At 40.1% G+C, this 18,331-nt stretch overlaps 2 protein-coding genes across 2 annotated transcripts; both read right to left on the bottom strand.

The window, feature by feature from the left end:
* Positions 1-15,018: 15,018 nt before the first annotated feature.
* Positions 15,019-16,063, bottom strand: LOC109244084. Its single transcript, XM_019411113.1, has 2 exons — positions 15,877-16,063; positions 15,019-15,827 (listed from the first exon to the last, which is right to left on the bottom strand). The coding sequence occupies exons 1-2, from the start codon at positions 16,061-16,063 to the stop codon at positions 15,019-15,021; spliced, it is 996 nt and encodes a 331-aa protein (XP_019266658.1).
* Positions 16,064-16,078: 15 nt separating this feature from the next.
* Positions 16,079-16,885, bottom strand: LOC109244085 (zinc finger MYM-type protein 1-like). The gene has a single exon (XM_019411114.1). It carries the CDS (start codon positions 16,883-16,885, stop codon positions 16,079-16,081), a length of 807 nt encoding a protein of 268 aa, XP_019266659.1.
* Between the last annotated feature and the right edge of the window lie 1,446 nt (positions 16,886-18,331).

Below are 18,331 nucleotides of genomic sequence, written 5' to 3' on the forward strand. Positions count from 1 at the left end.
TGAAAATTTCTTTTTCTTTTTTTTGGCACTAAATAATGTCCCTCCCATTAACGATTTTCTACTGTGTAAAATTAGTCTAATTTGGCTGATATTGTGAAGTCACATAGAAGTATATGAACATCTTTCAATTGTTCAAAAGCATGTTTGGACATTTATTTCAGTGTAATTCCACAAGTATAATTTGAAGAGAATAGTGTGTACGTAAACTTAATCCCTATCATGTGAAGGTAAAGAGGCTGTTTCTAATACTCAGCTCAAAGAAAGTATGGTCACAACAAATATGACAAAGAAATACGGAACTGGAGAAGCTATAGAAAGAGAAGTAGTAACGACAACCATCAAAATAAGATAGCCGAATCAAAGTAGACAACATGTAATAACAACATCGAAGAATGGGTAACTTTCTGAAATGTTTTCTTATCATAATTTTGTAATACATGAAAACTTGAGATTAAAGAGAGACTCTAACCACTCCCTACAACTAAGACTAACCTACTTACGTACACTTTTCCAGGTATGACCTTATCACCATCTGATGCCATGGAGCCTTTTCACCATATTTCACCGGAACCCCAGATAATCCCTCCACCATAAGGGATCTAATGGTGGAAGATCTTATCCCTCCTAAACAATCCTTCAAGGATGCACTTGAGGATAGGAGGTTAGCCACCGTAAGTACTTATAACTCTGACTATCACCCAACAGATACACCACCGGAACCACCAACGACTAACAATCCCATTGCTCTAACTCAAGAAGATAAAACAAGATTGTACCATCCCTGGCGTTTCTCCGTCATTGTCAAACTATTCGCTAGACGGATTCCACACCTAACACTCAAAACCAAACTATACGAGCTGTGGAAACCAGAGGAAAACCTCATCCAAATTGACCTAGGATGAGACCTTTTCACTGTTAGATTCAATTTAGAAGGTAGCATGACCAAGGCCCTTCATGGTGGCCCGTGGTTCATATATGGTCAGTTTCTAACAATGCGTAGATGGCAAAATTTGACGAGCGCAAAACACACACTTGAATTATGCTTGCTACTCAAATATAGTATAATATAATGTCGTATCCACACAGATTGGATTTAAACAGTATTCTTCTAGTTTCTAGCTTGATTGCTATCCAAGAGGATCAATGGTAGAGATTTATATGATTATTAACTAAAAGTAACTAAGAATCTAAAGCTATTGACTATTGACTATCGAAACAAGGAATAAGCAAATAAGGTTATCAGTGGGAGAAGATAGGGTTTTGACTGGATAGGTGCACGATAATTGTTCAGGATCTAACTCTAGTTAATTCACTTCTAATATTCAAGTGAGTCACTCCAATTTACTCAATTATTAGTTGAAACGTTCAGCAGAAACTCCTCTCTCGATTAAGTCTCACCTAATAAGAAACCAAATTAAGCTCTGTGAAGATATGCAAGAATGCGTAGTGGAATGGTCTTTAGGAAAACCTCTTTTGACTATTCTCCTAACTAGGTTTAATCAATGACTCAACTAGCCTCTTTCGATTACTTAGAAGAATCTATGAATTCAACCCACAATACAATGCAAATATATCACAAGTTATGCCTCTCTCGGTTACATAAACTAGTGAATATAGATACAACAATTAAACAACCAATAAATGCAAAACACTGCTGCGGCACACCATGCGCCGCCCCATGCGCCGCAACAGTGCAAATTCCTCAGAGTGTTGCTTCTTTCTTGATTTTTGATGTCCAGACGTGGTCCTTGACCGCCGAACACGATCCCGGCTTAATCCTTTGGGCTTTTACTCAGACTTCAGAACTCCAAATAGCTCAAATTAGCTCCAAAAGATCTACATAACTTGAAATCACTCCTACAATGCATAAAATACACAATAAGTGCAAAACACTGCCAATTAAAGCTCAACACAAGTAAAGTGCAATGAATTAGAGTGAAATAAGCGACTAAAATACTAGATTATAGCCTACCATCAAGATGGGAACCAAACTTCGTCCCTAGCGCAACCCTCCTAACCTCCTCATTCTTAAGAGGCAAGTATGCTAGACTATAAATATAGTTCCATTGGAATCACCAGACATCACGTCAGTCACAATTGGCTCCCACACACAACCAATTGTTTATGAAGGCGTATGCATCATGTGCATAGGCTGTGGGAGAATTGGTCATACCACCAGTAGATGCAACTACCAAACAATACCACTCACAAATCAATCGAACAAATACCCATTGCATCAACCAAACAAGGATGAAGATGAGTGGCAAAAAGTAAGATTTCACAAAAATAAAAAGGTCAGCAACGGACCACCACCACACACCAAGAATCTAACAAATAGGCTAAAGGAATCTAGGTAAAGATGTTTGATGCTGCAACAGGTAAGTTCCTAAATACCCAAACCTTTAAATACCAGGAAAAATCCACGCCTCTTATAGAAAATGGAAAGGGGAATCAAACAGGTAAGAAAAAATTTAGCACTTCCCGAACCCCCACCCTACTATTCTGTATAACTCTCTGACACAACCCCTGATAAAAAAAAGAATCAAATCCCTCCTCATCCTATAGGAATAAATACCCACCCCAACAAAGAAAACCTCACTACCAAATCCAAATACCCACTGTGGAGCCTACCAAAGACAACTGGCCCAAATATTGGCCCCTAGAGGCCACACGCGCAGGCACATACCCACACACGAGGACCACACCTCCACCCTCCACCCCCTCTCAGCTCTCTCCTCTTCCCTTACTATATCTACCAAATCTGGCACTAGTATTAGGCCCAAATATTTACCAAGTCGGCTACCTATAACAGGTAATCATCATACTGAAATAGATAAAGTGACACCTATCGTCTCTTCAAATAGAGCCTGACAACGGAAGAAATTTTCCTTCCCCAATGCATTCAAGGGAAGTAACCCTTTTATTATCACTTTGGGTAATAACCTTCCCACCATAATATCCCATACTTCCGATAACAACAATGACAACCACCACTGCCAAACCAAGAAAAAATAGAGGAGGAGCCAATACCCCCTTTGACACTGGTATCGCACCCCTCCCACCAAATCCGACTCCAGGATCGTGGATGGAAAATGGATATACAGGGACAAAGCAAAAACCTTCAACCTAAAGGTCAACTCAGTCCTAGTAGCAAGATCCACTCTTCCTATCCCAATCCATAACGGCGATCCTAAACCACGGCCTAGAAAGCTTTGGCCACCAACTCTGGCTAACAACTCTCCTCCAAGCCCAGTACTCGGGCGGGACAAGGAGCATGTCAATGAAGGATTTCAACACGCTGAAGAGCCAAGTGTGTCAGACCATGCTGTTCTTCCCCAAATTCAATGTGGAGAAACCACCGAAAACCCCCGCTTTTGTCCTCTGGCCCCCAACATCGATCCCAGAAATGGGGCCGTGATGTCTCCATCGGTAGCATCAACTCTAATGGCACCGACGGAGGCCATAAATTAGTGCTCCAACAGACAATGGACTTCCACAAGGAGTCAAACTTGGAGCTGGAGGAAACGCTAGCAAACCTAGGGGTCCCAAAAACTACTGTCATCTTGTTGGAAAGGAGACAGAGGATAAAGTTCAAAGAGCGACTCAATGAAATGCTTATTGCGCTTTGTCCAAAAAGTCTGTCAAACTGCAGCCTAGAACTCCAAGTGCCCTTATTGCCAAACTTAGAATACTCCACATCCCTGTTACAACTAATCTTAGGGAGGGAGAGCCTGATGGCATTGGCCAAGGGGAAAAGGAAGGGTGTCAAGAGGAAGACACCACACCATCAGAAGCTCCTAATGAATTTTATCATATGGAATGCTAAGGGTGCCAAGAATGCCGAATTTAGGAGACACTGCTCCTCCATGGTCAAACTCCACAACCCAGCGATACTTGTCCTCCTTGAGACTCGTATGGCTGACCACAAGCACCTTACCAATGAGCTATAGTTTAATGCCTATTTCCAATTTCCTGCCACAGGCCAATCCGGTGGTATAGAAGTCATGTGGAAAGAAGACCTCATCAATCTTGAGGAGGTATCCACAACCCCCCAAGGTGTTCATGTCATGGTTAAGGTACATTCCCCTCCCAACTTCTTCCTTTTTAGTACCATTTATACTGGCAACATCTTTAGTGATAGGATAAAGATCTGGGATCACTTGGTAAACATAGCATCTAATTTTAAAGGTATCTGGTCAGTAGGGGTGACTTCAATAAGGTCCTCAAAGCTAGGGACAAGTTTGGTGGCAATAACATTAGTGCTAGTAGCAAACTACTTTTGGAACTATATCAATAAGTGTAACTTGATTGAATTAGGGTTCAAAGGCAGTAAGTACACTTAGAGCAATAAATATACTCTAATAGATAAAGCCTCATCCTGTAAAGACTAGATAGATGCCCCACTAGTGACTGGATTGGACTATACCCTGATGCCACTGTCATCCACCTTCCTAGAACTCACTCTGATCATTGCCCTTTGTTACTTTCCCTCTACAATATCTAAACCCACCATGACAGGCCATTTAGATTTGAAACCATGTGGTGCGGTCACCCTGATCTACCCCTAATTGTAAGGCCCCATAAAATTTTGCCAAGGAATTTAAGGTTGTATGGTGCTGGAGTAGGCTAACAAGTTGGAAGGTTAAGATAATTTTTGCTGCGAGCTTACGAGCTGTGGTACGAACTTTTTGGGTTGTACAGTGCACTAAGGAGTTGATGGAAAATTTCGCAGAAGAAGACAATTCTGCGGTCAGTTTCGCAAATGAAGATCTATTCTGCGGGTCACATACCCATCGCGGAGTTGAACAGAAGAAGTTAAATTTTGAAGGTTGTTTTGTGGTCCATTAGGCAACCGCATTACGCGAATTGCACGTTGCAGATCCAGCATGATAAATTCTGTAGGTGATTCCACGGTCTATTTCACGGCCACATAACTGGCCTATGGACCATAGACCTAACCCGACCAGCCAAGTCTTGGAGGATGATTTCGTGGTCCTTTATGCGGACCGCATACCTGTTCTGCGGTGCATTCTGCAACCTCATAGTTGAATTCGAAGGGTCCATTTTGTGCATTTTATAACCCAACCCCATTTTGATTAAAAGCCATTGGGGCTCGTTTGAAGGCAAAAACATGATGATTTGGAGAGAAGAGAGTATCATAGTGAGTGAGTGAGAGAGAGGGAGAAGCTCTATTAATTTTACTCATCCATTCTTGCCCTAATCTTTAAGAATCAAGGAAGCCACTTTTTAGGCCATCAACTATCCGGGTAAATTAATATGACCTCTCCGGTTCAATGTGTCCCAAAGAAGAGGGACATGACGGTGATCACCAATGACAAGAATGAATTGATTCCTACAAGAACGATGACCGGTTGGAGGGTGTGTATGGACTATCGCAAGCTCAACAAAGTCACAAGGAAGGATCACTTTCCACTTCCTTTCTTAGATCAAATGCTCGATATATTCGTCGGTCGTGCTTTCTATCACTTTCTTGATGGGTACTCGGGCTACAACCAAATTTTCATTGCTCCGGAAGATCAAGAGAAACCAACATTTACATGTCCTTATGGTACTTTCGCGTTCAAGCGAATGCCATTTGGTTTGTGCAATGCACCAACGACTTTTTAAAGGTATATGATGACTATATTCACGGACATGGTGGAGAACTACCTTGAAGTTTTCATGGATGACTTCTCGATAGTTGGAGATTCTTTTGACGATTATCTTGCAAACTTGGACAAAGTGTTGGCTAGATGTGAAGAAGCCAATTTGGTGCTCAATTGGGAGAAATGACATTTCATGCTCGAGGAAGGCATTGACCTTGGCCACAAAATCTCAAGGAATAGAATTGGAGTTTACAAGGCAAATATTGAGGTGATTTCCAAATTTTTACCTCCAACTTCAGTGAAGGGCGTGTGGAGCTTCTTAGGCCACGCGGGTTTTTACCGGCGTTTCATCAAAGATTTCTCTAAGGTGGTGAACCCATTGTGCAAGCTTCTCAAGAAGGATGCTAAGTTTAACTTCAATGATGATTTCATGAGAGATTTTGAATTATTGAAGCTCAAGTTGACAACTACTCCCATTATTACCGCTCCAAATTGGAGTGTACCTTTTGAACTCATGTGTCATGCAAGTGACGTAGTGGTTGGGGCTGTTTTGGGGCAACGCATAAACAAAAAATTTCATCCAGTCTACTATGCTAGTAAGACCATGAACAATGTCCAAGTTAACTATACCGATACGGAGAAAGAGCTTCTTGCTATAATGTTTGCAATTAAGAAGTTTCGCTCGTACTTGATGGGTGCAAAAGTCATTGTCCACACGGATCATGTGGCACGTCGTTATCTTATGAGAAAAAAGGACTCCAAAGCTCGGTTGATGAGATGGGTGCTCTTGTTGCAAGAGTTTGATATTGAAATCTACGATAGAAAAGGTAGTAAAAACCGAGTGGAGGACCACTTGTCTCGTTTGGAGGAGGAGGGGAGGCCGCATGATGGACTTGAAATCAATGACTTCTTCCTCGATGAGCAACTCTTGGCTATTCCAATGAAAGAGGTGCCATGATTCGCAGATTTAGAAAATTTCCTTGTGTGTGGAATCATTCCGGATGAGTTCTCTTCAAGCTAAAGGAAGAATCTCAAACGAGATTGTCAAGATTATTATTGGGATGAACCATACCTCTTCCGAATTTATACGAATGGGTTGATTAGAAGATGTGTACCTGAAGAAGAGCAAGGTGAAATCTTGGGGCTTGTCATTCTTCGCCATATCGTGGTCATCATGGTGGAGCAAGAAGGGAAACCAAAGTGCTTAGTTGTGGTTTCTATTGGACCACTCTTTACAAGGATGTAAGTGAGTTAGTGAAAAGATGTGATGAATGTCAACGAGCCGTTAGAATCTCAAAGAAAAATGAAATGCCTCTCACTACCATTTTGGAGATTGATATTTTTGATGTATGGGGTATTGACTTTTTGGGTCCTTTTGTGAGGTCTTATGGAAACACCTACATCTTAGTTGCGGTGGATTATGTATCCAAATGGGCCGAGGCTGTTGCTTTACCTAACAATAAGGCGAGAAGTGTGGTGGCTTTCTTGAAAAAGAATATTTTCACAAGGTTGGTACTCCACGTGCAATTATAAGCGACGGGGGGTCACATTTTTTCAACAAGGATTTTGACACTTTACTTGGAAAGTATGGTTTTACTCATAAAGTCACGACTCCCTATCACTCATAAGCTAGGGGCTAAGTGGAAGTCTCCAACCGGGAGATAAAGAGTATCTTGTCTAAAACGGTTAATGCTAATCGGACGGATCCAAGAAACTTGATGATGCATTATGATCTTATCGGACGACTTACAAAACACCTATCAGAATGTCACCAAATCGGTTGGTGTTCGGAAAAGCTTGCCATCTTCCAGTGGAACGAGTGCACAAGGCCATGTGGGCGCTAAAGAAGTTGAATCTTGATTGGGATGTCACCGCTAACTTGACGGTTTCACACTTGAATGAATTGGATGAGTTCAGGTACCATGCTTATGCAAGTTCGTCCTGTTACAAAGAAAAGATGAGATATCTCATGACAAATACATTTGAAACAAAGAGTTCAAGGTGGGCGATCTTGTATTGTTATTTAACTCAAGGTTCTCGGGAAGCTAAAATCTAAATGGAGTGGTCCTTTTGAAATTGTGGGTGTGACACATTTTGGTGCATTAGACTTGAAGAACAAAAACTAAGAAGTATTTCGAGTCAATGGTTACAGGGCGAAGCACTACTTGGGAAAGGTTGGAGATAGCCACGTGGTGGCGGTCATTCATTTCACTTAAGAGTATTCAGCGTTGTGCCGTGATGTTAAATTAGGCGCTTCTTGGGATGCAACCCATGTTTCTTTTCCTTTTCCTTTTGTATTTAGATGTTATTTTTGTTCTAACTTGATTTAAAGTGTGCTATAGGGGTGAGTGTGACTTACAAGAATTGTGGATGAAAATATGGCTAAGTGTTCAAGATTGTGCGGAGTGCACTTTATTTGTGCGGACCTCACATTCTATGTGCCGTAGCAGAAGAGCATTGCGGCCACACACTTCTCTTGCGGACCGCATATTTGAAACATCAAAAATACCAACTCTCTGAAGTTTAAGCTTGTCATTGCAGAGGTCAATCTGCGATCGCACCTGAAAATGTGCGGACCGTAGATGGAGTTCTAAGATGAGGCCCCCAAGTGAAAGAGTGCGAGCCGCATATGAAAATGTGCGGCCGCACTCGTCCTTCTTTCCCTTATAAAACAGTTGGTATAAATAGAACTATAGGGTTCATTTCACTCTTTTCCCACTTTGAACAAACATTGTTGCCCTGCTAAGTTTTCTTGGAGATTTTCACTGTCCACACACACAGCCACCTAGATTACTGAATCAGTGCATTCACTCTATATGGTAGGTTTCAATTGCATAATGATCTTTTTAGTTAGTTTAATTTGTAGATTTGTAGTTCCTTTTAGGCCATCTGTTATTAAAGTTCCATTGTGTATGTATGTGGGGTAGATCTGAACTGCGTTAACTTGATATATGCTCTACGGGGACTGCGTTAGTAAAATTCCATGCTTTTACAATGTTGCCATGCCTATTTGTGCAAGAAATTGAAGTATTCTTAGAATAAATTGTCACATGCCCGTAATTTTTTGAATTCTGCGGCTACACTTAAATTGTGCGGTCCACAAATGTGGATTTTTTGAACTTATGAGAGGTAGGAATCTGCGGCTGCAATTCGAATTGTACGGACTGCAGTTTTTCTCTTGCGGCCATAGAATAGGCTTTCCTCTGTCATCAGAGAGTCCTCACTTTTGAGACTTCAATGTGCGGCCGCAAGTCATATTATGCGGACTGCAGAAATCCACTTGTGGCCGCAGATCATCTAATTCCCTATGATCAGAGAGTAAACATTGTTGGACTCAGAGGTGCAGTCGCAAGTCAAATTGTGCGGACCGCACTTCCCTTCTATGGCTTCACAATAGAATTATGTGGACCGCAAGTCCCCATATACGGCCACAGGTAAAATTGTGCGGTCCGCATATCCTTTTCCTTGCAAGCATGATTCAACTATGCAACCCCACTGTGTCTTATGGTTCTCCTTTACATACATGTCTCATGTATGTGTTTGAACAATGAATTGCAACTAACAATCTCCTCTGCTTGATATAGACAATGGTTCAATCCAGAGGACAAAGCGACATTTCAAAAGGGAGAGGTGAATCTTCTCGGGGCCGAGGCAAAAGTTCCTTGCCCCTTGGCCATCCAAAGACGATAAAAACGAAAGAAACAGCCGGTAGAGGGAGAGGCGCAGACCTCTCCGAGTCTAGCTCCTATATCCCGTCTAGGGAAGTGTCAAAGGGAAACTCAACCTCTATTCAGGAGCAACCAGCAACACAGTTAAGGCCATGGAGGAGATACCAGCTTAGGGACCAGCCGTCTTCATCTCACATCACCTTTGACGGATCAGAGAATGCTAGTCAGGCTTTTGAGCCATCGGCTACACCAATTCCTGAGGCACAAGTTCCTGCACCAGTTCATGATATCCCTGATGATGGTATATGGGGAGATGCCAATACTACAAGTTTGGAGAGATCAAAGAAGAAGGAGATTTGGGAGGATCGTTTTGTCAATTTGGCCACCTTCACCAGTTTCCGTATGTGGTAGCCAGTGAGGTCGCTAACTCTTGAGCGACAGTTTTTGTTGAAGGATTTGGAGAAGTATAACCCAGCTATATTGAGGCAGTTTAGGGCACAAAAGGGGTGGATGTGGTTCACCGAGAGGGTAGAGGATGCCAAAGAATACCTCATTCGTGAATCTACGCCAATGTGGCTCATATAAAGAAAGGGGCGAAAGTGACCAAAGTACGCAACCTCAAGGTGAGGTTTGATCAGCATACGTTAAATGCATATTTGGGCTTTGAGGATGTTGAGCCGAAGGAGTATTTGGAGAAGTGTGCTATGAAGTAGGAAGCCCGACCGTGGTTAGATGAGATCCTAGCACCACCGGGGCCACCACCACCATGGATCATTGCTCGGGTTCCCATCCACTGGAGCATTCTGAGTTTTTAGGCGAAGGGATGGCAAACCTTTGTCTGCAGAAGACTGGATCCGAGCTAGAATGAGACTCACCTTCTTATTCCTCGGGTAGTTCTTGTGGCTTCCATCACGGTCGAGTACCCGATCAATATGGGTGCCGTGATGTCGGCCAATATCTCACTAATAGCACAACAGGATAGCTTGGCCTACCCTTATCCCAACACTATTACTGAGTACCCCACTGACGCAAAGGTAGAGCCAAGAGATTTTGACACAAAGGTGAAGCCAAAGAATCCTTTTGATTGGTACTCACTGATGGATGCGAGCAAACCAAAGAAGAAAGTTCAGCCTCCTACCACCACAAGCCAGTCTGATGAGCCAGCAATGGTAGTTTCTAAGACAGTTGATGTTCCATCCACCTCGGTTGAGCCTTCCTCCAGTGTCGCAGCTATTCCTCCTCCATCATTCGCAGCTCCTACCACAGCTCCTGCCACTGCTCTGAGTCCAGTGCCCAGGCCCACTACCCCACTATCTGCGTTGCGAGTCTGCCAGACATTGGCAAGTCTCAACAACTGGATGCAGACAGCTACTGTAAAGCTGTCTGACTTGTCTAGTATTGTTGCAGCGCAGTCCACTTCTCAGGCACCTCAGGCTCCTTGTACCATTAATGAGACACTGAAGAAGATTTTGGAGAACCAGAAGACGATCATGGCTACCTTGGTACAACACAGGTCCGTTATTGAAGAGCTAGGAAAGGAAGTGAAGAAGATGAGGAAGTCCCAGGTCAGCAAGAAATCAGTGGACAAGCTCCGGAAGTAAGTGACCAGATTGGCTACAGCCGGAGACCTTCCCTTTGATATGCTGCTTGACCCGGACCAGTTCGCCCCAGATCTTTCAACACCATCTGCACCGGTAGCACCGACTGGCCAGTCTGACGAGCAATACCTTGCTACTGAAACTGCTGAGACAGTGCGTGAGATGTTCGCCAACATATCCACACCTAGATTTGATGGCGATGAGATTCAGTTGGCCGATCCTGAGGGAGCTGACATTGCTAGGGACACTGAGATGTCCAAGGATCCATATGGAGTTTTCTTCACCCTCTCCTCTTTTACACTTATTTTGCTAAGCATTAGAGACAATGCTTACTTTTATTCCGGGGGGGGGGGGGTTGGGGGTGAGGGGTGGGGGGTGGAATTTATTTGACACACTGGTACATTTTGATACATTTGGTTTGTAATAATTTGATAATATTCTTCTTTTTCTTATTTGTATTTATCTATCTTCTCTCTCTCTCTCTCTCTCTCTCTCTCTCTCTCTTATTATGTATATTCATTCTATATTTAGTAGTTTTTGCTCATTGGCTTCTTTATCTTTGTTTTTGCTTATTAGCTTCTTCATATTTTCCATATTAGTTATTGTTTTCTTAAGTAGATTCTTTTTATGCTTTTGTAGATAATAAGCCTTTGGTTTTCTTAACGTCGAGGTTCTTTCCAAAGGTAGTTGTTGTGTGAACCGGACGACTCGTCCCAACAATGGATGGCGTGACAACCTTCTTAAGGGAATGAGTCCGTTTTTGTGTTTAGGTAATAATAGTAGTAATGAATAAAAAGACCTAATTAAGTAATGCTCGAAGAGTTAGTCATGCTTCATTTGGTACCAACACATTTAACTACGTGCTTATGGTTAGAGACAAGTTTTTTTTGAAGAAAATAGCTCTAGTTAGTGACTTTGTAACTCTTAAGTTGACTTTGGTAATCATCGAGTGGTTTAAATGGACCATAGTGATCTTTAAACTTGAATGTGGTCACTGTAGGCTCTCAACTCTATCCTCTTTTACAATCTAATTGTGTGAGGGATGAGATGAATTGTTGTTAGTCCAAGTGTCCGTGCGAATGGTTTAGAGCTTGCCCCGAATGTGTTTCAAGGCGAAATTCTAAGTTTTGCTTGGTTTGAGAGGTTATTGTAGGCTTTCCTTGGCCCGTTCGAGCTTTCTATAGCCAACCAATGTCGTATCCCTAGTCAACCCCTTTGAGCCTCTAGACTTTCTCATTTGACAACTATGTTATAAGCCTTTACCCGTTTTGTCGTTACCCTCTCTTGGCACCCGAACTTTCTTTAACACTCTTTGTGAAACAAGTGTCTTAAAACATAAGTTTAGGGGATAGATAAGGAATATGAAAAAGGTATCAAGGAACAAAAAAAGAGAAAAGATCTCTATGAAAAGAGCAGACAAGAAAAAGAAAAAGAACAAAAAAAAGAAAAAAAATGCAAAACATGAATAAGTGAAAGGGTTGTTGGATTCAAAAAGAGGTAATGATCCCAAGCATTAAGAAATCATGAAGGGAGAAAAAGAATGAAATGAACAAGAAAGAGTGATGTTAAGTCTCTCTAGTCCCCAATGAAAAGAAGTGCCTCTAAGAATTGGCAATTGTGAGCCGAGAAATGAAAGTGTGGAGTGCTTAAGGAAAGATGTAACCACTTACCCATATAGTATCCTACCCTAATCCAAAAGCCTTCGTTTCATCCCTAAAGAAGTCCTACTTGATTTCAAACCGAGTGAGCTTATATTAGTGGCGATCTACATGAGAGGCAAGCCTATGGTACTTGAAGCCGTACTTGTGTCTCTTGTGAGAGACGAGTGAACCTTTTATGAATCCTAAGATTGAGTGCTAATTTCTTAAGCGAGCTTGGAAAATGGAAAGTAGAGGAGGAAGATTTTGGAGTCCACCATGACCTACATGATAGAACAAGATTCCTTGATAAGTAAAGTCAATTCTTGAAGCTCAATGGTCATATTAGAACTATATGTGCATAAAAAAATTTCTTTTCACCTTGTTGATAATTCATGATAGTGTGGGTAATTGTTGGTCCCAACTGATGTGTGAATGGCTCACCTTTGACTCGCTGAAATGACCCTTAACTCTAGAAGGTGGAAACTAATTTATTTGCTTGAGGACAAGCAAAGACTTAAGTTTGGTGGAGTTGATAAGTGAAATTTTGACTACTTATTAGTACCTTTTTGCTTTTATTTTAGTCCGAAAGTATTGATTTATGTTCCCGAAACTAATAAAAGTGTGCAAATTACAGGAATGTTGGAAGTTTGGTCTCCCATGATAAAATCCAAACAAAAAAGGAGGAACTGAATCACAAGGCAATAAAAGGCGCAAAATCAAAGAAGTGCGGTCTGCAGAATTCCATATGCAACAGCAAACCAAGTGAAAGAACCCAGCATGACTTTTTGAAAATGTGCGGACCACACATGAATTGTGCGGCCACAGAATAGGGTCTGCATTGACAAATGATTCAAAGTTCAGAGAGTGTGTAAAAGACCAAGTCCTGAAGCGTTGCTAAAGTACGGACAACACAAGCATTGTACGGATGCAGAAGATGTTTTGCAGCCGCAACCCAGAAATGTGCGACTGCAGAATCTAAGCTCCTGCCAGCTGAAGAAGTCTGCGGACCGCACATGGAATTGTGCGGCCACAAAACCTCCTGAGGGCATTTTTGTCAGCGAATTTTTGGCCACTATAAATAGACGAGTTTCATATTTTTAGGTCAAGTTTCGGAGTTTGAGCTGCTGTAGCCGTTACAATTCGCCATTTTAGGAAGTTTGTGATTATTTTAGTGTTTAAACATTAGCTTTTACCATTTTAATCTTTGATTATGAGTTTAATTTTCTTCTCTATTTTCTTCAATTTCCACTATGAGTAGCTAGAGTTTTACTAGAGTTGTGACCAAACCCTAGTGTGTAAACCTTATGGGTACTTAATTTAATGCTTGTATATGATTGGGTATTGATTATTTAGCCTAGTTTATGCTTCAATTCTAGAATTAATGGTTGCAAGCATTGATTCATGCCTTTTTGACTTAGTCTCTACTTGAGAAAGAAGGACCTAGTCTAAGATAACTTAGCTAACAAGGAATTGGGTTAATTGAGAGTTTGATTAGCCTAATTAAAGGGTTCAAACTAGAGATAGTGAGAACCCGACTTGAGCTCATATCAACTATTTTGTTTGAGACCCATTTAGACTTGAGAAAGTCGAGTTGGGCAAAACCCCTCTTTGACCGAGAGGTATTGAGTGGGTAACTTAGAGTCGAGAGCTATAATACACCCCGATCAACAAAATAAGTATTAAAATATTTAAACCATTAGGCGATCATCTAGGTTACGGTCACATCCCTAGGGTTTTTAACTATTTGAAAAACCACCAAAAACAATCATTCACTTATAGTTTCTTTTCTTAGCTTACAATTGTTAGAGTAAAATTAGAACTAGAAATCAAAACCTTTTGTGGAAGTGCAAATTTAGTTATCCCATTCACTTTCGTCATGTGTATACTCCTAACACCTATTGTAACTCCCTGCGGAAATCGACCCTGACTCTTATTGGGTACTTTTCTTCCAAAGACCATTTCCACTCACCATTGAGTGCGGATTGGACGTGGATTAAAGATCTTCTAACAATTCCATCATTGTATAAGAATACATCTCCCACTTTAATAATATGAAAGTAAAAGGCTCAAATATGATCATCAAAATTGATCTTGAAAAGGCCATTGACAGGCTAGAATGGTCCTTCATTAAGAGCACACTCATTTTCTACAATCTACTTGACTGCATTATCAAGCCCATCATGTCCTGCATCACTCCAGCCTCAATATCCATTCTCCTAAATGGAACTAGGACAGAGCCCTTACTACCATCTAGGGCTTAGGCATGGGGATCCTCTATCCAGTGGCGGATCCAGGATTTTAAGGTCGTGGGTGCTCACTTTCTTTTAATATAATGGTGCTATCAATCACATAATATAAGCACAAATTATTCGAACGGGGCGATGAAAAAAATTAATGAGAAAAATACGATTACTATTGTCATTACCAAAAATGACTTCTAGCCACGAGTCATGATAATAATGTTAATATGTTATCATTACAGAAAAAAGACTTCCCTAGTCAAAACTCACAACTGTGCTCGACGACTTTTCATATGTTGAAAACGATGAGTAATAGCGTCATTATTGACACTTGCAAATATCTTACGCTCTATATAGCAAACTAAACAACTATTTAAAAATTCATCACCGATGCTGTTACGAAGTTCACTTTTGATATAGTTAATGGATGAGAAAGCTCGCTCCACAGAAGCTATAGCAACAGGAAGAATGAGAGTCAACTTGATAAGCAAATAAACAAGTGGCCAAGTTTGTTGCAGATCTGACTTAACCAACACTTTAGCAAGATCACTAATTCCCTTCAAGCCAAAGAACCTCTTGTCAACATCACAGGCATAAACTATAAAACTATCAAGCTGACAACTAAGATCTCGAAGCTTGCTGCTATCAAACTCATTCAGATAATATTCGGCCAACCTCATTATTCTGTTCTTATCAAAATTACCAAATAAATTAACTGGATTTAAGCTAGCCATACCAAGGAGTAAGTCAGTACTCACAACATCAAAGCGATGATTAAGCTCTTGAAAATGCAAATCTATAACAGCATAAAAAATGTCGATACGCAAATGATGAGAATATGTAACATCAAGAGCTCTATGCTTCAACTTCCCAGGAAAGTAGCGAGCATCCATCTTTGGAATCATTATATCATGTTTATCACAAAAAGAAGATACATCTTCCATTAAAGATCCAAATTCACTCTTCCTCATCATTTTTAATCGTTGCTTTGTAAGAGCAAGGAGTCCCAAAGCATTGACAATATCTTGATCCATCCTTTGTAATGCATAACTCAACTCATTTGTCATTGTTAAAACTTTTAACATCAAGTTCAACATAAAAGCAAAATCAAATTCCTTAATTACCCATAAGACTTTCAGCAACAATTCTGTTAGCATAGTTTGGACATTCATGTGCAGTAAATTCAAGCACATGAATAATCGATGGAAATAGGACAGCAAGGTTATCCAACGTATTATAATGAGAACCCCAACGAGTATCACCTGGTGGTTGAAGCCCACGCTCTTGATTTAATCCTCGTCCAGTATACATTTCACCTGATTTGAGCTATTCTTCTAACTTTTCAGCTTGATATTCTCGAAGCAAATCCCTATGCTTAAAAGATGCTCCAACAATATTTAAGACATTAGTAACTATACAAAAAAAGTCATCTACATCTGAATGCTTCTTTGCAAGAGCCACAAGTGTTAATTGCAATTGGCGAGCGAAACAGTGAATGCAATATTCTGATGGAGACTCATTCAAAATCGAAGTCTTAACACTATTTAGCTCTCCCTGCATGTTACTAGCCCCATCATAACCTTGCCCACGTATTTGCGTTGGACTTAATGAGTGATCAGAAAGAAAAGAGCAGATTGCCTTTTTCAACGACATAGCCGATGTATTACTAACATGAACAATACCAACAAATCTCTCTATGACTTCGCTTTCTTTGTTAACATATCTCAAAACAAGTGCCATTTGCTGCTTGTGTGATATATCTTTTGATTCATCAACTAGTATCTCGAAAAAATCCCCATCCAGGTCTTCAATGATAGCTTTGATTGTTTCTTTAGCACAAGCATCAACAATATCTTTTTGAATACTTGGAGAACACATAATTTCATTTCTTGGAGCATTTTCTAATATAATGCTTCCAACATCCCGATCAATATCTCCATACCATTGCAAAAGCTCAAGAAAAATACCTCTATTTGTAGAAGATTGACTCTCATCATGCCCACGAAATGGCAAACCTAGTCTCAAAAGAAATCTTGCCGCATCGATTGAAGCACTTAAGCGACGTCGAGACTCACTTTTTTCTTTCTCGGATTGTTTGTCAAAAGAAGTGCGAATTGATTGTGATTGATTCATTAAATCAAGCATCCTATTGAAACACTTGTTGTGGATGCTATTTACTTCTCCAACATGAGCTTTAAATCTTTCAATAGCCTTGTTCCAAGCTTTGAAGCCATTTTTTGTAAAAGCATCTCTCGTATTTCCATGACTTTCATGTTTATTTTTGAACAAATAACAACATGAATATATGCAACATCTTTTGATATACTGTACTCCAACCGCTTAGAATGTTGACCCTTAAACCAACCAGGACGAAACTGACGCATTATCTTCCCAAACTTAGTTTTAGGAAAATCATGATTCGCAGGCTAGCAAGGTTTTTTTTGAATATAATGTCTTCTAACTTCATCACGTATATTAGGGCTGTATTATGTAATAGGCTTTCTATCTCCCATATCACGTTGAGAGATTCTAAATCAAGATAAAAAAGAAATGCGTCCCTCTGAATTTCCGGAGCTATGGATGAAGCAATAGATGGATTAGTAAAACTAGAACTTGGTTGCCCAACATTCGTTCTTGTGACAAACCTATCCATCTCGATTCACAAAGATTGATGAAATATTCCTACATAATAAGATTCAATTATAATTCAACTAAATCCTATTGGGGAACTCATGCCCCTCTATAATAATACAAATAATAAAGCAATAACAACATATTTAACCACATTGCACCGGAAAATTGATCACACTTCTTTATCACTAAAAATATCATAAATATTTATTCTTTCGGAAGATAAGATAAAAACTTACAAATTTTTGAAGCAATGAGCCATGACGATATATTCATCAATCGCACAAACTGATGCTAATAACCTACATTTATCCCCCAAAAAATCAGTTTCGAAATTAATTCAGCAATAGAGATAAATTTATTTTTCACTTTTTGACAAGTACATATAACTATTGTTTATTTTCCACAAAATAATTACAATCAGTGGGTGTATTCATAAAATAAAATAAAAATTACTGAATTTATTTTACAAAGCACAGATAATAAGAATTGTAATTTGTAAAACTCAATAATCCAATATCTTCGATAGAATATTGACATTTATAATTATACCCAAGATCTCTAGCTTAAACCAAAATACCAAATCTTATTACCTTGTTCCTTGTGTTTTAATTTTGAGATGGGGAGGTCAAGAAAACTTGTTTTTCACTGTGTAACCTGCGAATTGCGAAACCTACAAGAAGAATTGGAGAAGCCGAGGCCCGAGAGGGATTTTGTTTTAATATTTTGGTTTGGTATCTTTTGAAAGCCTACCAATATTTTAACTAGTGGAGGATTCTTTTTCTCCTTTTCCTCATCTAATTAGTAAACAAGAGGAAATAAAAAAATGGAATAAAAGAAAGTAAAAGAAGGTAAGTAATAAATCAGCAAACAAGGAAGTCAACGATTCATTAAATAAGGAAAAGTGTTATTTTTTGGAAAACAAAAAACGTTGTCAGCAAGATTCGA

Source organism: Nicotiana attenuata, unplaced genomic scaffold (genome assembly GCF_001879085.1).
Source record: "Nicotiana attenuata strain UT unplaced genomic scaffold, NIATTr2, whole genome shotgun sequence".
Taxonomy (NCBI): domain Eukaryota; kingdom Viridiplantae; phylum Streptophyta; class Magnoliopsida; order Solanales; family Solanaceae; genus Nicotiana; species Nicotiana attenuata.